The 15,856-nt window shown below is 48.3% G+C and overlaps 1 protein-coding gene across 1 annotated transcript in view; it reads left to right on the top strand.

The window, feature by feature from the left end:
* The window catches only part of CAPN13 (calpain 13), a 101,759-nt gene that overhangs the window by 12,123 nt on the left and 73,780 nt on the right, over positions 1-15,856 (top strand). Inside the window, 6 exon segments of the mRNA XM_060026324.1 lie at positions 640-718; positions 4,699-4,904; positions 5,837-5,967; positions 12,187-12,231; positions 12,233-12,356; positions 13,284-13,358. Of these exon segments, the coding sequence (XP_059882307.1) occupies positions 640-718; positions 4,699-4,904; positions 5,837-5,967; positions 12,187-12,231; positions 12,233-12,356; positions 13,284-13,358 (660 nt within the window).

The raw sequence follows: 15,856 nt of genomic DNA on the forward strand, positions 1-15,856 counted from the left end.
AATTACACAAATCCACACAATGGAAATCCAGGAAGAGATGCACAGAGAGGATGCTCAGAATAGTCCTGTGGGCTTCTGGTAGCAGGAGAATCTAGAGGCTGCTTGGGGTCTTCCAGAATCCGTCTGTGTGTTAGCCAGGGAGTGGGCAAAGGCCTGAATAATGCACATCCTCTGTCCTGTACAGCACATGGCTGGACTTGAACCTGGAGCTCAGAATGTCTACACTGACTTCTGAGAGATGACATTTCACAAGGAAAGCGTGGTTATGCTTATAAAAGTTTCCTCTAGTAAATGCATCCTCTTCTTTTTTGGTTGTTTATAAACTCCTAATGAAACAGTGCTGTTGGTACCAGGATGGCTGATCATTTGATGTAAGGATCCTGAGTCCTTATCTCTTGGCACAGATTGCTTATGCATTTATTGCCTGTTTGGTCAGTTACATATACACCCTTTTGACATCTGCCTTGCTGTTAGCAATAAAACCTGAAGAATGAGGGCAGCTTTCCTACCTCATATTTTAAACACCTGTTTAAAGAAGTAACCTCTACCCCTCAAAGACAAAGAGAGTGATGTCTTGGGTAGCACACTGGGAGATAGAGGAATGAAAGATGCTCATGGCTTTTCTCCCTCTTTCCTAAGGATTTATTGAAGGGTAAATCAGAGCCTCACTTCATCCTGGAAGGTGTGAGCAGTTTCGACATCCAACAGGGGGAGGCAGGTAAGAACTCAACCTCTTCTTTCCCAGCCCTGGATTGACGCAGGCTGCCCAAAGTCAGCCTCAGAGTAGGGGGGGTCAAGAGCAGTGCCCACCCAGACCCTGAGCGGCTGGGCCCCTGAGCCATGGCCGCTGAGCCTGCGGGTCCGGAGCCTGTGCTCCGCAACAGGAGAGGCCACAACGGTGAGAGGCCCGCGTATAGAAAGAAAAAAAAAAAAAAGAAAAGAAAAGACACTGTGATGCAGAATAGAGCAGCATTAAATTTATGTATTAATTTGGAAAAATCAAACTTTTATTACTGTAGTTATTCCTTTCCAAAAAGACAGTATATCTTTCCATTTATTTGGAACTAGTTTTATGCCCTTCAGTAAAATGTTATAGTTATGTTTCGATATTCATGCTATACCCATCTTGGTAAATGTATTCTCAGATATTTTACAAGTTTGTAGCTAATATGAATGATTTTTCTAACTAGACGTTGCTAAAAAGAGGAAAGCTATTCCTTGTTTTATATTAAGTTGTATCTAGCCACCTTACCAAATTCTTTTATTAGTTCTAATTTTTTTCTTTAGTAGTGTCTGGATTTTTTTTTAGTTATATTATCCACAAAGATAATTTTGCCTCTTCTTTTAATATTTATAGAGCTTATTTTGCTCTTTTGCCTTGTTGCATTAATTAGAAGGTTGCAATTTTGAATAAGAGTGACGAGCAAAATCCTGCTGTCTCTTGGTTTTAGTGACATACTTTCCTGGTTTGTCATTCTTTTAATCCACTGTTAGATTAAATTTGCTAAAAATTTTATTAGAATTTTTACATCTGTATCACATGTGGAATTGGCTTCCCATTGTTCGTTGTTTTTACTGTGGAGTTATGCTTGCGTTTTAATATGAACCTATTGAGATTTACTTTGATCTGAAATAATTTGTATAATGGCTGTTAATCATTGATTATCTGTTCTTTAAAAGTAAAATAGGCAATAGTTAAATCGTCTGGACCTATCTCCTTTTTATTTATTTATTTATTTTTGCGGTACGCGGGCTTCCCACCGCTGTGGCCTCTCCCGTTGCAGAGCACAGGCTCCGGACACACAGGCCTAGCGGCCGTGGCTCACGGGCCCAGCCGCTCCGTGGCACGCGGGATCCTCCCAGACCGGGACACGAACCCGTGTCCCCCGCATCGGCAGGCGGACACCCAACCACTGCGCCACCAGGGAAGCCCCTCTATCTCCTTTTTAAATATGATTTCTTAAACTCTTCTGATGTGTTCAATAGCTGTTGATCTGCTTGGGCCTCTTATTTCTTCTAGAGTTAATTCTTGAAATTTATATTTTGCCAAGAGAACCAACTGTTTCTTCTGTAGTTCCAAATTTATTGCACCAAAGTTGCTTATATAATTCTCTGAAAATTTATTTTATTTCTTCTAATTTGTGATTAAGTCAACTTTATTAATCCCTAAACTATATTTTTATTTTTCCTTTTTTTCTTAATCCAGCTCTTCTTAATCCAACCAATCTACTGTATTAGTTTTTGAATGACTCAACTTTCAATTTTCATTGTTCTTTCTATTCTTTTTCTTTTAGGGTTTTGATTTCCATATAATTAATTTCAATTTATTTTTATTAATTCCCATTTACTTTCTCCTGGTCAATTTTATTGGTTTTTTGTTTTCTGAAACTATACACTTAATATTCTTTCTTTTTTTATTCATGATAAAGGATTTAAGACTAAAATTTTCCTTCTCAGATCTTTTCTGTATCCATCAATTTTAATATCAAATGTCTTTTATTAATTTTAAGTTAATATGTTTTTAGCTTTTTTATGATGTTTTTAGTTTTGATTTAGTTTTATAGGGGATCATCTCTTGGTTGTAGAATTTTAGACTTATTAGATGATGATCAGAGTATTCTGATCATCATAAACTCTCACATTTGGGGAAATTATTAAAGTTTTATTCATGGCCAGGTCCACAACAGTTTTTATAGATGCTTCATGGACATATGAGAAGAGTATATATTATCCATGATAATATATCCATGATATATGGAATCAAGCTCCCTGATTTGCAGATTGTGTAATCTGCAATTATCTCTTCTATCTTGGCTTATTTTTTGTCTATTTGATTTGTCATATTCTAAAAGAAGTGAGTTAAAGTTCTTCCCCAAAGTTATAGTTTGGAGGGTTCCTCATGTTCTGGCTTTATACTTTTCCTTCTATATTCTTTGGTGCCCAAATATTTATGTTCTTGCTCTCAGGTTGTTGCAATAAAGCTTACACAATATCCCTCTTTGCTGTATTTAATGCTTCTGAACTTGAATTCCTCTTTATCCGATATTCACTTTGCTACTCCAGCTTCCTGTTACTTACATTTCCCTATTATATCCTTTCACTATCAATTTCATTTTCACTATGTTACCAGTATATTTCTTGTCCAAAGCATATTCAGAACTCATTACTCACCATTGTTTCTTTCAGCCTTCATTTCGTCTTAAGATTTTTGTTCCAATTTCATCCACATTTGGTAGGAGTAGTTCCTTGAATAGTTTTCTCAGATTACATGAGTATTTTTCATTTGCTCTTACTTAAGAACAATATTTCGGTTGGGTTTAGGATTTTTGGATTACATTCCTTTTCCTCAAGAATCTGTAAACATTTCTCCATTGTCTTGTACCTTCCCCAATGTTGCAGAAGAAAAATCCAATGCTAATCTATTCTCTTGACCTTGTATGCAACATATTCTCTCAAATTGCAAGTTTATATGAGGTGATCTCTCTCCTTGGTTCAGAAATTTCTCTAGAAATGTCCAGATGCGTGAATTCCAGGCAAGATTAATCTCGCCTGGAATTCAGTGAGCACTTTCGTTCTGAAGACCTGCCTCCTTTTTCTGCTCAGCTGTTTCCCTCCATTTTTTTCTGGGTGTCCTCCTTTATCCTGTTCTCTCTTCCTGAAGTCCAATTATTTGCATGCTAGGTCTTCTAACAAGCTCCCAGATGATGCTGATGTTGCTGGTCCAAGGGTCATACTGAGGAGTTAGCCAGAGGGTGCAGTGTTTAGCTGTGTCTGGGCTCACCTCAGGGGTGCAAGTGTTGGTGGGGTGACAAACTGAGGACAAACTGAGGCCCAGGCTGGACATGCTTTGCCCTTCTGGGTGGTGAAGATAGTCCCACAGTTCCCCAGAAATAGCTACAAGTGCTGACCTCTGTACATCTCATCATTCTGAGCTTGGGCACTCTTCTCTGGAAAGGGCCCAGTGCCTGGGCAACTTGGATGCTTTGCCCAAAACACTTCTGGTTTCCCTCAGACACTTGGGTACTGGCTCAATGGCACCAGCCAGCTTCTTGAAGGGCGCAGACATTATCCAGGCGCCAGCCCTCCTCACCCAGAGCAGTGAACCAGGAAACACAGATCGGTGACCTCATTCTTGACCACCAGTCAGGCCATTTTCATCCTTTTTGGGAACGATGATCTTATCTGAGGTTCCCTTTGTAGAGGGAGAACAAGTCTGGTCAGCATTACTGGTGTGGGAAGATGTGAGTGAGGGTAGAACCAACAAGAGGATCTCGTTCAAGCCAGGACTCACTCATTCTTTATGGCCTACTGTGTGCCAGGCACTAACCTCAGTGCTGAACGAAAAGCTGTCGAGAAACAGTTTCAAACCTGTGATCTCACCTTCACACACTCATCTGATCCCATCCCAGTAGGAGGTAGCTCTTACTCTTACCACCATTTGACAGATGAGGAAACTGAATCACAGAGAATTAAGTGTCTTATCCAATATCTATTGCTCGGGACAAAAAAACAAAACCAGGACTGGAGCACGGTTCCACTGACTGGATACCACCTACTACACTTTGCTATCCAATTAAACCCCACATCCAGATGGGTCTGTCCTTCTAGGATCCTCCTTCAAGGAGCTAGCGTTAGCTTCCCTGATGCTTCGGACAGGTTTCACGATCTCACTGTAATAGCATCCCTGTTGGCTCCCAGCCTCACCCTCCTGTGCATCTTACTGCAGTCGGGAAGCAGATCCACAGCTGGGGCAACACCAGCTCCAGTGCACTGTCATTAAAGACTGCGAGGACATCTTCTTTGTCTTGTCTCCACTGACATCTCTGTCTTGGTCTCCCTCCCTGCTTCGAAAGTGCATCCTCATCTGTATGCAAAAGCCCAACATCTGGGACATCCGGCTGTGGGCAAGTCTCCCTGTCACCACCGAGCAGATGATGGATTGCATCCACCCAGCTTTACTCCAAGCCCGACTATCGGAGGCTTGCCTGAATCTTGTCAAGACTCAGGCCTGAAGCCAGAAGCCCTGTTGCTGATCCAGAGACCAGCAAACCAACTCCAAAAAGCTGGCTTTGTTATGAATTATCCTCATTTGGCAATGCCCCCGGGTGAACCATTAAGAGTTGAATGCTGAAGATTAAACCACTCTGTTTTGGAGAGGAGCATCTGGTTCATTTGCACGCTTAGCAGCAACAGTGCCAGCCCGCTTCATGGCGGCTGCTCTGCTGGCAGAGACAGCTGGACGTGAGGAGAGGAGGGCCAGGGTGAGGCTGTAACTGCTCAGTCCCCGAGCAACCTCACTGTTCGGCCCCTAGGCTTCCGCCCACACTGTCGCCGTCGCATCTGGGATGCCTTCCCTGCGCCTCGCCACCTGCTGGAATCCTGCCTCCTCTCTCAAGCCTTCAGCTCCCTAAAGGCTCTCCTTCCCCATCACAACACTCTATATCTCCCATTCTCCTTTGCTACTCAGCATCTGCTCCCCCTACTGCCATTTTGTATACGAGATGTACCCGGAGAGTCTTCAGTGCACCTGAATCTCACAAAGGACTTGCCAAAGTGAGGCAGGAGTCAGCCACAAAGTCCAGCTGGAGCCCAAGACTCCTTCCTCCCTGCTGTATTTTCCTTGATTAACTTGATGTGTGACTCACCTGTCAGTGGAGGTGACAGTCCGGTCCCCCGTGCGCCAACCTGGGCTGGAATTTTGGTCTGGATAGACTTCCTTGTTGCACTGTGGTGGTTAAGTGGCAAAGGTGGTGATCTTCTGGCCTGGGTCGGAGGGCCAGCACCTCCCTCCTGCCCCAACTCTACTAAGGCGTATATTCCTCTCTCTCTCCTCCAGTTCTGGCAGTGTGGCCAGTGGGTGGAAGTGGTGATTGACGATCGCCTACCTGTCCTGAACAATGAGCACTTCGTTAATCCTCGCAACAAACAAGAGTTCTGGCCGAGCCTGCTGGAGAAAGCCTACGCCAAGTAAGGATGAGCCCGTCCCTCTGCCCAGGGCCTGGATGCTGGCCCTGCCTGCCCAGCTACTTGCCCCGACTGACGCTCCCCACCAGCCGGCGCTAAGACTTTCGGCAGCTCTGCTCCATGCAAGCGATGCCCCTGGGAGCCTCAGAGCCTTTGCCCCCTCGCTGGGCATCCTCTATAAATAATCACTGTGCGCAAGGCTCAGCTGGAGCCAGAGGAGGGACCCAGAGACACATGGCGAGGGTGGGGCAGGGCAGAGCTGGACAGAAATAGGCACTGACAATGGTATTATTGTAAGGGCTGGTGTACGGGCCCCAATAAAATGTAGTATCATGTTCAAAGTCTGCTGAGAGGGGCAGAGGAGAGAGACAGCAGTTCTGACTCACAGAGACTCAGCTGGGACTGCACAGAGGAGGTGGCGTTGAGCGAGGCCTTGAAGGATGGGTAGGATTTCAGAAAAGAGAGAGGAGATATGAGGGGGGGGTGATTTGAGCAGTGACCCGGGCGGGACACTTGGGGACCTGGTGTGGCTGCCGTGAGATTGCATTTATGACTGGGGGGCAGGGCGGGAGCTGTTTATTATTATATGGTCCAAACACCATGAGGCAGGGGCTACCTGCTGGTGTTAACAAGCTCGAGGACTTATAAACTCCCCAAGTCACCTGTTCCCCTTAGACAGTTTGGGTTGCTTTTATTCAACAGCTGTGTATGGCGCATTTAATCATAATCCAGGCACTGTGCTGGGCGCTGGGAGAGACGCTCACGCTGGCTCAGGCGGGCTGTGCAAGAGTATGCGTGTGTGAGAGGTCGCTGTCCTCAAGACCCACACAAGTGAGGGACACATCAGAGCTGGAAGCCAATGCTGGGAGACAAAAGGTCAGGGGCCCACACATTTCAGGAGAAAAATGAATAGTGGAGAGTGTCCTGGAATCACGTTCCCCAAAGATCTTCCTAACCAATGCCTCATAATGACAAATGCGGAAGCCAAGGCTCTGAATAGTGATGTGATGGCAGGTGTAAGCGATTAACCTGAGTCTACTGAGGTTTTCGGTCGTCTGATCAAGTGACATCATTTGGCAAGACCGAAGACCCCGCCCCATCCAGTCCCGGGCCCTGAGGAGTGGTTACGACCCCGCAGACTACCCCAGTCCTTGTCCTTCTGGAAGCACATCTCAGGGGCTCTTTTCGTGCATTCTTTCTTTTGAGCCCAGCTTGTGCAAAACTAGAGCTGTTGCTCATTTCCAGCGTCAGGAAGAGCTGGTCGTTAGCATTTGAGAATGAAGCCCAGAAAACAGGCGAGGTGGATGAAGCCATCCATATGTTTGGGGAGGTTAATTCACTTCTAAGCTACTTATGCAAACACTGCCATTATCTTTCCGGGGTGGATTCAGTGCTCACCACTCCAGGGCCTCTTTTTTTTTTCCTTATTGAAAGCGGGGAGCGTGGCAGTTCACTTGGAGAATTAGAAAACTCGCAGATGAAATGATGACTTTGACCCGATTTTTGTTAACAGCTGACCTAAAGCAGTCATTCAGCTTGAAAAGAAATGGGAAACTGGACCCAGAATCCACATTCCACTGCCTGAAGAAATCTAGTGCAGGAGAAAATGTTTCAAACTCCAAAGCAATTTAAAAGCTTTCCCCTCCATCCAAAGAAGGGGGTTATAGAATGCAGGAGGAAATGAAATAGAATTACAGCACATCAGAGCTAGACGGAGCCTCTGTCAGCATCAAACCCTACCTTCTTTGAAAGATGAGGAAACTGAGGCTCGGGGTGGGGAGGGGCAGTGAAATGACTTGCCCAAGGTCACACCGTGTTTGAGGCCAAGCTGGGATCAGGTCTGTCCTCCCCAGTCACGTGCTTTTCCATCATTTCTTGATACTGTCAGTCCTAGAGGAAAATGATTTGTCTTTTTGCATCTTTGGAACTCAGTGTCTGGCACAGAGGGACCACAGCGCAAGCATAGAGGACCCACCTGTCCAGGTGGAGATGGTCCTCTTTCCCTCCAAGGGTGTAGGCAATACCGAGTGAACATGTGGATCCCAAACTTTCAACCATTCTTGCAACTGGGGAGTCAGAAATGAATTGGTCAAGTGAGTCAGATGTGGAGGGAAAAAAATCTTTGTTTGCAGGGTTCTTTTCCCCAGAGGTCATAAAATAGGAGAGTGGGAGACAAGGTCTGGTAAGTTGCCTAGCATCCTTTCTGGAATCTCTGTGGCTCAGAATTATAGCCTTTCAGCATCCTTTCTGTATCCCGATTTGACATCTGAATTCTTCCCCCTCTCACATCCCTGCCAGGCATGGAGATGTTTCCCCAACATGAGGCGGAAGCCGAGGGGTGAGAAGAAGGCTCTCTCAGAATTCCTGGGTTCAGGTGACACGCATAGTGACAGGTGTGGCGAACACAGTGCTGTCCCTCTTTCCCTCCCTTCTATTTCCTGGCAGCAAAGGGAGCTAAGAAGAGTTGACTTGTCCCTGAAGCATGAGCAGGCTCTGTGAGAGCGTGTTTGTAAAGCAGAGAGGGAGAGCTCGTTGTCGAAACGCCCAGCTGCTGCTGGGACAGGCTTCGTGGGCATCGTGGAGACACAGCGAGAGAAGGCTGTGGAAGACACCGAGAGGGGGCCGCTGGCCATGGGTCCCTCCCCTTGCGTTGGGTGTCTCTGTGGTGACTGCAGAGAGTGGGAGGTGCATGACATCAGACCATCAGACGAGGCCCGTAGACACTGAGGCAGTGGCCCTGGAGTGACGGGGCAGAGCCAGCAGCCGCTTTCCTGGTGTGGCTCCAGGGAAGCTCTATTGGAAGCCAGAAGGGGGGGTGGCAACACGGGAGGTCATGCTGGCGGGCTCTGGAATGGGTTCCAGAACCCTAGTCTTGGTGATCGTCCAGCACCCTCAGCAAAGCCCTCTTAATCTAGGACCCAGAGCCAGAAAACGTGGGAAATCAAGTGTGTCAGACGCTGAGACCTACCTAGGCACGATCGAAGCTTTGCAGTTGACTAAAAACACTGCAGAGATAAGAGTCTAATACCAGACAACTCTGGTCAGAGAGAGGGAGAGACAGAAAGATAAGACTTAGAACCAGTTTCATAACGAGTTGAGATCCATCTGCCACCTGGTTCCTCTAGAATGGCCCTTGGGTTCTGTGGCCTTTGCTTTCATTAACACAAGACTCTCTAAGCCGTCCATGGTGTTTGCGCCTGGGACGGTGTCCTGCTGAGAGCGGCTGCTTGATCTGTATTTGCTGAAGTGAGTTTACGTGAATTCTGGGGGACCCCAGGAGGAGAGAACTGCAGAGGTGGAAGTATGGTGAGAGAGGGGTGTCTGAGGGGCCCCAGAGCTGATCCAGGTGAAGGGCCGAGGACCGAGAGGGGTCTTGTCCGAGGCCTCGGGCCCAGTAGAGGCAGCAGCAGGGAGGACCTACGCCTGACCCCCACGTGGTTTTGCGTCACCAGAAAGCAAGCAACAGCTGGAGCTTTTCTGCGGCTACCAACCTGTATGGGGCTTGGCCTCTGCTTCCCCGTCAGGGACAGGAAAGCTTAGGTCCCGGCCGGAGGCCTGAGTGACCAGGTAGTGTGGGAACATGCCCACTGGACTTTGACACCAAGAGGCAGGGTCTCATGCCTGGCCTGACTCAGCTCCATGCTGTTGTGGGTTTGCCCTGCCTATATTTTAGGAGCGCATGGGAACCTTTCCAGTTCACCCCATCGACAGAAACTTGAGTTCTCAACACAAATCTGACCTCATGTGGCCCCTGCTTCAGTGGTTCTCCTTGTGAGTGATCAATCCTCCCTCTCTCCCGGGAATACCAGTCAGTCCATCATCACCCCCACTCCACCACGCTCTTCCGGCTCCGGAGCCTACCTGATTTGATTCTTCCTCTCCAGAATGTCCATCCCACTGTCCGGACCTGGATAAAACTCAGTTCAGAGTTGTGACCCCTCTCAGAAGCCTTCCCGGGACCCCCAGTTACTTCCTCTCTGTTCCAAGGTGATCCACGCGCTCTCACAGCAAATAGACACCCAAGGAAGGCCAAGCAACCCGACGTGTCCTTCTAAGGGGAGAGCATGTGGGTGGTGAGTGCTGCTGTGGAGGGGTGGACGAGTTTGGCGGTAGAAGCAGGTGAGCATGGACTTGCTGTCCTGATCGTGCTCACAGCAAGCACACCTCCACAACCCAGACCCTCTCCACGTGCTGTTCACGCTTCACCTGGCAACACAACCGCAAGAGCCCATTCCCCGGAGGAGAAAAGGGGGCCTTGAAAAGCTCAGCCTCCCGCCCGAGAGGAGAGCTCATGAGAGGGGAGGCCAGCAGTTGGGCTGAGCAGATTGGCTCTTGAATCTGGAGACTGTCTAGTAGGTGACTGGGGGAGAATTGGGAGGAGGACAAGATAGGGCAATAAGACAGGGCATTTCTCAGGGTGTGGGTCCAGAAGCAGAAACCCCATGGGAGGGTGGGAAGAGGCATTTTTAAAATATTTATTATTTTTTAAATTTATTTGGCTGGGCCGGATCTTAGCTGTGGCACTCAGGATCTTTAGTTGCCACATGCGGAATCTTCATTGCGGCACACGGGATCTCTTAGTTGCGGCATATGGGATCTTTAGTTGTGGCATGCGGGCTCTTACTTGGAGCATGCGGGATCTAGTTCCCTGACCAGGGATCGAAGCCGGGCCCCCTGCATTGGGAGCACGGAGGCTTAACCACTGGACCACCAAGGAAGTCTCGGAAGAGGCATTTTGGAGAACAGGTCTGAGAGTTCTAGGTGGTTTGCTTTGGGGATGTGTTATGTAAGCCTCACCCTCACCTGTGTTACCTTCAGTGACATCACCTCACTGGTGATTCTGGGGGGAGTGGGTTAGTTCTGAGGATGGGAATGGGGATTCTGGGTCAAGCTTCACACAGAGTAAGAATAGAGGCTGCCTATGGCCACAGCGAGCATCACAATTGTTGACTGTGGGCTCTTGGAGGGCAGGAACAGGGTCTCATCCATCTTTGAACGCTCAGTGCCTAGCAAGGTACCCTGCACACAACCAGTACTTACCACTGTTGTTAAACAGGAAACAGTGGATCCTTTTTTTTTTTTAACATCTTTATTGGAGTATAATTGCTTTACAATGGTGTGTTAGTTTCTGCTTCATAACAAAGTGAATCAGTTATACATATACATATGTTCCCATATCTCTTCCCTCGTGCGTCTCCCTCCCTCCGACCCTCCCTATCCCACCCCTCTAGGTGGTCACAAAGCACCGAGCTGATCTCCCTGTGCTATGTGGCTGCTTCCCACTAGCTATCTATTTTATGTTTGGTAGTGTATATATGTCCATGCCACTCTCTCACTTTGTCCCAGCTTACCCTTCCCCCTCCCCGTATCCTCAAGTCTATTCTCTAGTAGGTCTGTGTCTTTATTCCCATCTTGCCTCTAGGTTCTTCATGACCATTTTTTTTTTTTTTTTAGATTCCATATATATGTGTTAGCATATGGTATTTGTTTTTCTCTTTCTGACTTACTTCACTCTGTATGACAGACTCTAGATCCATCCACCTCACTACAAATAGCTCAATTTCGTTTCTTTTTATGGCTGAGTAATATTCCATTGTATATATCTGCCACATCTTCTTTATCCATTCAACTGTCGATGGACACTTAGGTTGTTTCCATCTCCGGGCTATTGTAAATAGAGCTGCAGTGAACATTGTGGTACATGACCCTTTTTGAATTATGGTTTTCTCAGGGTATATGCCCAGTAGTGGGATTGCTGGGTTGTATGGTAGTTCTATTTTTAGTTTTTTAAGGAACCTCCATACTGAAACAGTGGATCCTTATCATAATAATAGCCAGTCTTTATTAAAGGCTTCCCTTGTGCCAGGCACTATTCTAAGCCCAGCCCCAGGAGGTTAAATAACTTGTCTAGGTGAAGCAGCTAAGTATCTGGTGAGACTGGGATTCAACCCTGGCCTGCGGCTCCAGCACCTGCATTCCTAAGCTCTGTACAATGCTGCCACCTGTGGGGCTCCCCAGGCCCAGGAGACCAGGAGAAGGAAGCGATAATGGTGGCACATCGCTAGATTCTTTATCCAGGAGAACAGAAGGTGGGCAGGTTGCTGTAGCCCAGGGGTGGTTGGGAAGTCCATTTCCTGGGAAATATGCAGAGGTCCGGGTGCAACCTCCCTTTCTGGGGCACCCAAGGCACCACAGGGGTTGATCTGCCTTTATCCCTCCCAGGTTTCATGGGTCCTATGTCAACCTGCACCATGGCTACCTCCCTGATGGTGGACCTCACAGGAGGGGTGGTCACCAGCATCAGCCTGCGTTCCTCCTCGTCTGACCTGATGACAGTGGTGAAGATGGTAGCCGAGGCAGGCTCCCTGATGACCTGCAGCACCCTGGCCGGGGTGAGTAGACCAGGAATCTCGCTGCACCGGTTCGAGCCTTTCCTCGCCCAGGAGTGTTCAGCCACCGGCCCATTCAGGGGAATGGCCAAGTGACCATCACGGAGCACTGATGCTGTGCTTTACTGACACCACTTCATTTAATCCTCACGATAGCCCTCCATCTGAAATAGGGATCGCAGAATTCACTTACAGAAGAAATGGGCTCAGAGAGACTAAGTAAACTGCTTACCGCCACACAGCCAGTGAGTGGCTGGGCAGGGGTTCAGACGCTGTCGTCTGATAGTGAAGCCTTTGCCTAGTGCTTCCCTGTGACCGGAAGCAGTGGGGTCCAGAGTGAACAGGGGGCCCTTTGATTCTCACTGGCTTTAAAGGCAGCAGCCCAAAGGCAGAGTACCCCATTCTGAAAAGCCTGAATGACCCTCCAAATTATTTGAGTCTGTTCTGAGACAGCCAACACCGTATCCCTGAGGACAATTCCTTCACTCTTTAACCATGTGGGCTTTGAGTCACACACCCCTAGTCTGAAATGCCACCTGAAACCAGAATGCACTTTAAACCCCAATTCCTCATAGCTTGGAGGTGGTAGATCTTCCCAACTCCCACAAAATGCCCAGAAGTTATGTCTTGTGTTGTGTCTCATTGATAGCAAGTAATTGGAGAAGCCAGCAGCCCACGTCCTCAGGACTTGGTGGCCTTCTGTCTGTCATGGGGTGATCTCCTGAGGTGTGAAATGCTGGGTTCTCAAGCACCCTACAGCCTTCAAACTCTGCCTCTCTAGGAAAGAAATCCAGGAACACGTGCCATTCCAACGTGAGTCAGGGATGCTTTTCGTCTGGCCACAGCCCAGCTGCTGACTGAATGGTGCTTTTCTATCTTTTTGAAGAATGTGTGAATGTTTAACGCTTGGTCTGCTTTTCTCCTTTGAAGCCGACAACTGAGTCCGCGAGGATGGCAAACGGGCTGGTGAGTCGGCATGCCTACACAGGGACTGGCGCTGAGCAGGTAAGGCTCTCCGTGAACACGGTGCCCCAGGGTTCTTGCTCCCCTACACAGGAGTCGGAATCACTTGCCTCGGTGAGCCCAAGAAGCTGAAACAAGTAGTGATCACCCTTGCCTCCACCATGTCCAGGCCCATCATGGACAACCTCATTCCCTCTCTTCATCCAGTAGTTCTGGTGCCCAGTATCCTCATCCCCCAGGGACCCACCAGAAATCTTACTATCCTTGAATGGCCTCAGACAGGCAGAGTGTCTAACTTGGCTGGGGGATTAGCCCAAAAAGAAAGCAGAATTAACTACCCAATTGACTTTGGAGAAAATTTTGCCCCAAAAGGGTTTTATTTGTTACATACCAACTGAACTGCTCTGACAAAGACACTCGAAAATGCAGGAGGCTCAAACAAGATCAAGTTCACTTCTCAGCTAGGCAGGTGATTCCAGAGCTGGTAGCTGGCTCTGCCATCTGCAACATGGGGCTTCTATCTGTGAGCCCAGGGCAGCTGCCTCAGGTGCCCTCATTTCCCAGCCGGGGAGGAGAAAGAGGCCAGGGCCACTTACACATCCCTAAGGAAGGCACGTGTCAGTAAAGGCACACACCATTTTCTCTCAGATCCAATGAGTCTGGACCTAGTCGTGTGCCACCCTGAGGCCCAACGTTGTCTGGGAAACATACCATCTCGCTGGGCTGCCCTGTGCCCAGCTAGAACTTTATTCCCATGAATAAGGGGAGGATGGCTACGGGGGACCAGTCTTTCCCCGTGATGCAGCAACCAGCTTTGGGTGGACGAAAATGCATATCATCGGTGTGTGCAGTAGCGTTTGGTCTGGAAAACACTACTGAAGTCCAGCCTCCTCGATTCGTAAATGAGAAGCCGACACCCGAGAGGGGAAGGCCAGGGTGATACAGCTGCTTGAAATGGCTGGGCCCAGACACCACGACTCCTGAGTTCCCATCTATGCTTATCACACAGCCGTGCAGGGACAGCACTTCCTGGCCTTGTGATGATTTCCCACAAATGTTCCCCCATCTCTGTAGTTCTCACAACTCCTGAGGTCTGATCATGTCTTCTAGGTCATAAGAGACAGTGTCGCAAACCCCAGGGTCCATTTTTCACAGGTATTTATGGGCCGAGGAACGCAGAGTATCAGCTTCTATTTATGGCCTATTTCTCATATCTGTCTTCCCTCTCTGCGTGTCAATCTGTCTCTCCTGTCCATTGACCTAAGGCCAGTCACTCCATTGTTTTGTGTTTGGGTGAATGTTCCAATCTGCAAAACAGAGGCAAGGTGGGAGGGAGACACAAGAGGGAAGAGATATGGGGATATATGTATACGTATAGCTGATTCACTTTGTTATAAAGCAGAAACTAACACACCATTGTAAAGCAATTATACTCCAATAAAGATGTTAAAAAACAAAACAAAAAAGCAAGCAAACAAACAAACAAAAAAACCAGAGGCAAATATTTTCTCTCTCACCTTCCTGCCTAAGGAAATCAGTACCAAAATGCCTCCTCTGCACAGCAGCTGGAGGGGAGCAGGCCCCTAAAAAATGCCTGCTGGGTCAGTGGGTGAGGAGTGCGCTCGCATGAGTGAATGCATGCATTTGTCTTTGGCCTATGAGGATGACATCACGGATTCTCCATCACAGAATATGTGAGGAGCTCAAATGACATTTCCCACAAGCAAGGAAGAGGCCCTGGTAAACGGAAGCCATAAGAGATCCCAGTCCCAGTGGCCCCAGATGCCCTTCCTCTGGGATCTCCCTTGCCCTTCTCTGAATTCTCAGTGGAGACAGACAATACCATCATCACATCTGGCCACGGATGGACATCCTGCTCCCCGTAGCTCCCCATCCCGGATGTGGACAAGTCTAGGTTAGGGAGAGAAAGTCAGCTTTCTTGTGTGCCAGCCTTGATCCAGGCAGTGCTGCCTGGATTACTGTGTTGACAAGACTTGGGCTCTGCTTCCGGACTTGGAAAAAGAGAGCTGTGATCAATGAGTGATATCGGTGCTGGGCATGGAAGGAAGGAGCCATGGTACCTGTGTGATGTGCTGGCCATTCCTGGCAAGGCCCTCTTCATACATTGAGACAGCCTTTCTTTCTCCTCTGAATGCAGGGGAGAAGGGACTTGTGTATCCAGAGGTCCAGATGGCCGTGGAATGTGAGTCCCGCAGAGGCTGGCCATGGGGATGGCAGTGACTGCCGGCCTATAGAGCAGCCAAGTGAACACCTAGGGCCAAGGTCATGGAGGTGAACTGGGGAGTGGAAGTGCCGGCTTGGCTGGGGTTTGGGCTCGTGACGATTCTGCTCACAGCCCGGATGCTTCCTCCCCCACAACACACACTTTGAGTTGTTCTTATAACACACAGCAGTCTGAACAGGACACTTCTGTGACAGTAGGTGATGAAGACCGTGTGTCCTGCGTCCACTCCCGCCATTCTTGCCACTCTTGCCTGTGCTCAAAGGAGCACCAGCCTGGTGCGATGCTCTGTGAAAGC

This window comes from Delphinus delphis, chromosome 12 (assembly GCF_949987515.2).
Source record: "Delphinus delphis chromosome 12, mDelDel1.2, whole genome shotgun sequence".
NCBI lineage: Eukaryota > Metazoa > Chordata > Mammalia > Artiodactyla > Delphinidae > Delphinus > Delphinus delphis.